The 3,507-nt window shown below is 40.1% G+C and overlaps 1 protein-coding gene across 1 annotated transcript; it reads right to left on the bottom strand.

Annotated features, from left to right (window-relative positions):
* Positions 1–690: 690 nt before the first annotated feature.
* Positions 691–3,073, bottom strand: LOC117111287 (the record flags this gene model as incomplete). Its single annotated transcript, XM_033254209.1, has 4 exons — positions 1,763–3,073; positions 1,523–1,587; positions 1,065–1,196; positions 691–915 (listed from the first exon to the last, which is right to left on the bottom strand). Coding segments are annotated over exons 1-4 (1,733 nt in total), but the record flags the coding sequence as incomplete, so codon positions are not given.
* Between the last annotated feature and the right edge of the window lie 434 nt (positions 3,074–3,507).

The raw sequence follows: 3,507 nt of genomic DNA, 5'->3' as shown, positions 1-3,507 counted from the left end.
GACTTCAAAATTATGTACATCGTACTCACTCTCATCAGGTTCAATTACCGCTGAACATACTGGTGCTGACTCTGGAAACATTTTCTCTCTTTCATAGTATTTCTTCAGTAAATTGATGTGGAATGTTTTATCATTTCCCTTTATCTTAATTTTATAATCAACATCGTTAACCTTAGCGACTACAGGGTAAGGTCCTTTCCATTTTAGGAGCAATTTGTTACTGTCCGTTGGGAGTAATAGGAGTACCCTATCCCCTATTTCAAACTCTCTTACCCTTGTCTTCCGGTCGTAAAATTTTTGTACCTAGCTGCTGATTTCTTTAACACAGCATGAGCTGCTTCACATGTCTCTTCTAGTCTATGTCTTAGATCTAGTACATACTGGTATGTAGATTTTGTTTCACCTACCGGACATTCATTTGTCATAAGTTCTCATAGAATAGCTACTGGACCTCTTACTTTTCGTCCATACAGCAACTCAAACGGCGAAAATCCCATACTTTCCTGAGGTGCCTCCCTTATTGCAAATAACAATGGCTCTAGATATCTATCCCAGTCAACAGATCTCTCCTGGCACATCCTTTTCAACATCTGCTTGATAGTACCATTGTACCTTTCTACGGGCCCATTCGCTGATGGATGATAAGGAGTTGTGGTTATTTGTTTAATAGACAGGAGTTCACTTACTTACCTCATAACCTCGGAAGTAAACTGAGCCCCTTGGTCAGTGAGCATTACACGTGGGACTCCTAGACGTGAGAACACTTTCACAAGTGCCTCAGCAAATCTTTCCGCTTCAATACTAGGGAGGGGCACTGCTTCGGGGTACCGAGTGGCATAATCTACAATGGTGAGAATATACCTATTCTTCCGTTCAGTCATGGGATGAATGGGTCCTACAAGATCTACTGCTATCCTGTCAAATGGGACATCAATTAATGGCATCTTGCCTAAGGGAACTTTTGTTACCTTACCTTTCTGGATGGTTCTTTGGCAAGCATCGCACGACCGACAATATCTCGTGATTTCGGCATTTATACCTGGCCAAAAGAAATGACGCAATACTTTATCAGTGGTCTTACAGGCACCTGATGTCCACCGAGTAAGCTTTCATGTGCAACTCGCATTACTTGTGACCTGTACATCTTAGGTACGACGACTTGGGTGGATTCACTTCCTCCATCGACTTTCGGTGACCTATAATGTCTCATAAGAATGTCATTATCAACCGAGTAATAAACAAGTCCATACTTACCACTCTTTCTTTCAATTTGAGACTCTGCCAGATCCCATAACCCGGAGAGAGTCTCGTCGTTTTTCTGTTCCCTTTTAAGGTCTTCTGGTTCTACAATATCAAGACATGGTAAGGTTTTCAAAGGACGAAATGGCTTACTTTTACTCATCGACCTGGTTAATACCGCACCGACAGTCCATTCCAGGTCTGCATCATCGGCTGCTCTCATGCCTTGGATATTGCCTAAGATAAGGTCATATAAAGGATTTTTCATGCAAAGAGCACTTACCCAACCGTTATAATATGGAGTGTTGACTTGGAGTGTTGCAACAGGAGCCTCTCGTACTGTACCATCTATAAGAACACATTTCGTTATTTCACCAGTTAGCTGGTGATCACTCACAAGGTCTCTACGCACTCCCACGCCATTGCATCCAGTGTCCCTAAGAACCGATACAATGGTTGACCCAATGATTCCCTTTACGACTGGCATTTGTACAGCATTTAAAGAATTACAAGCAACACTTACCTTTTGAAGTGGTTGACCAAAGTTATCCTGCTGAAATCCAACCTCCGGTACTTTAATCATAAGGCATGCAACATCTTCATGAACTTCCCTTTCCATAGCCGCCCCGACCCTAGGCATCCTACAGTCCTTAGAAAAATGACCGATCTTACCACATGATCTGCATTTCTTCTTTGAACAGTCCTTGGCTATATGACCTGCTTGATTGCAATTATAGCATCTTTTATCATTACGAGAAAGTGATGACTGTCTGTAAGAATAATGCTGGTTATTAGGCTGATAAGATGATTGTTTATTCATGTTGTTAAAATTAGATTGTTGATTACGATATGACTTGACAGTAGCACTGTCACGGGCATTTAAACAACTAAATGTCCCTCCCCGGGCCTCAAGATAGACGTCTGTAGCAGCTGTAGCCTCTTTAAGCGTATGTAACTTTCGCTCTTTTAGGAAAAGCGCCAAATCTTTAGGACATCCCTCAATATATTGGGAGCGTAGAATTAAGTCTTTTAACTCTACGTAAGATCCTCCAATCCCTTCCAACTCCACCCACCTAAGAAGATAATGTTCTAGCCTAGTCGCGTACTGATGCCCTGTTTCTCCTGGATTTGGTTTACTAGACATAAATTTTGAGCGAAACCCTTCAATTTTAAAATCATATCGCTTAAGTAATGCGCACTTTAACAATTGATAATTCTCAGCGTCTGTATTTGGGAGTCTAGAATAAACTTCCAATGCACCACCCGTTAACAGCGCGCTTAAGTTGGTAGCCCATTCATTTTCTGGCCACTTTTGATTTTTCGCATAGCGTTCAAATTTATTAATGTAGGAATCAATATCATCATTGCTTTCACAAAATGCAGGTAGTTTCGGAACTTTTACTTTACCTCTAATCTCCATGTATGATTCATTTAACGATTGACTTGTCTGCAACTTCTTTTCCTCTAACTCCGATTCCTTTGACATTCTCCATTTCTCAAATTCCATCCTATCATACTCCAACTTTATATCCATTTCTTTCATCTCATACTCCAACTTCACTTCCATTTCCCTAACCTTCAACTGCATATCTCCCTCTTGTTCTGTATGCTGCGTATCAGCAATCTCCACTCTATTTAACAAGACACTCTCATCAAACATCTCCTCCTGCACCAAGTAATCTATCAGTAAGTTCTTAATTACCTGTTTTCTCATTGCATATTTTACGTTTAAATCGAAATATCGAGCCAGTACAATAAGTTCTGGCTTTCTAAGAGAGTTAAACCTATCCCAGTCTAACCCCTGGTCAATAAATTGATCAGCATCAAACGACATTTTAAAATATTGCGAATTAATTTACTATATAGATATAGAACACAATTATCATATATCAAACGGTTGAAAAACTTGAAACTGCCCAAATTGTTGATGATGGTATGTCTTGAGTTTCCCGGACGAGCCCCCATAAATGTCACGTGGTACTTCAATGATATCAATTTAACACGAACAAAACGACACCCATCATCAGATAAGTTACAACAATCTGTTTATTTCTTTCCTTCTTTTCTTCCGTCATTCATTTGACTTACTGCAACCCCTTGTTTCGTAAAATTTATCCATGAGTCAGCATAATATAGAGGCTACTGCTGCTAATTATGACCGAAACCTTAATTTGTCACCTTTTATAGCACATATCTGCCTGCATTCAACATTAGCCAGTCTTCATGGACCTTGTCCAACTCGGCTTTTCTCATCTAAGGCCCTTAACT

The sequence above is a fragment of the Anneissia japonica genome, unplaced genomic scaffold (assembly GCF_011630105.1).
Source record: "Anneissia japonica isolate Jap-2015-1 unplaced genomic scaffold, ASM1163010v1 scaffold13529_len4296_cov104, whole genome shotgun sequence".
NCBI lineage: Eukaryota > Metazoa > Echinodermata > Crinoidea > Comatulida > Comatulidae > Anneissia > Anneissia japonica.
The sequence above is the reverse complement of the archived record's forward strand: the minus strand, read 5'-3'. Positions and strand labels throughout refer to the sequence as shown.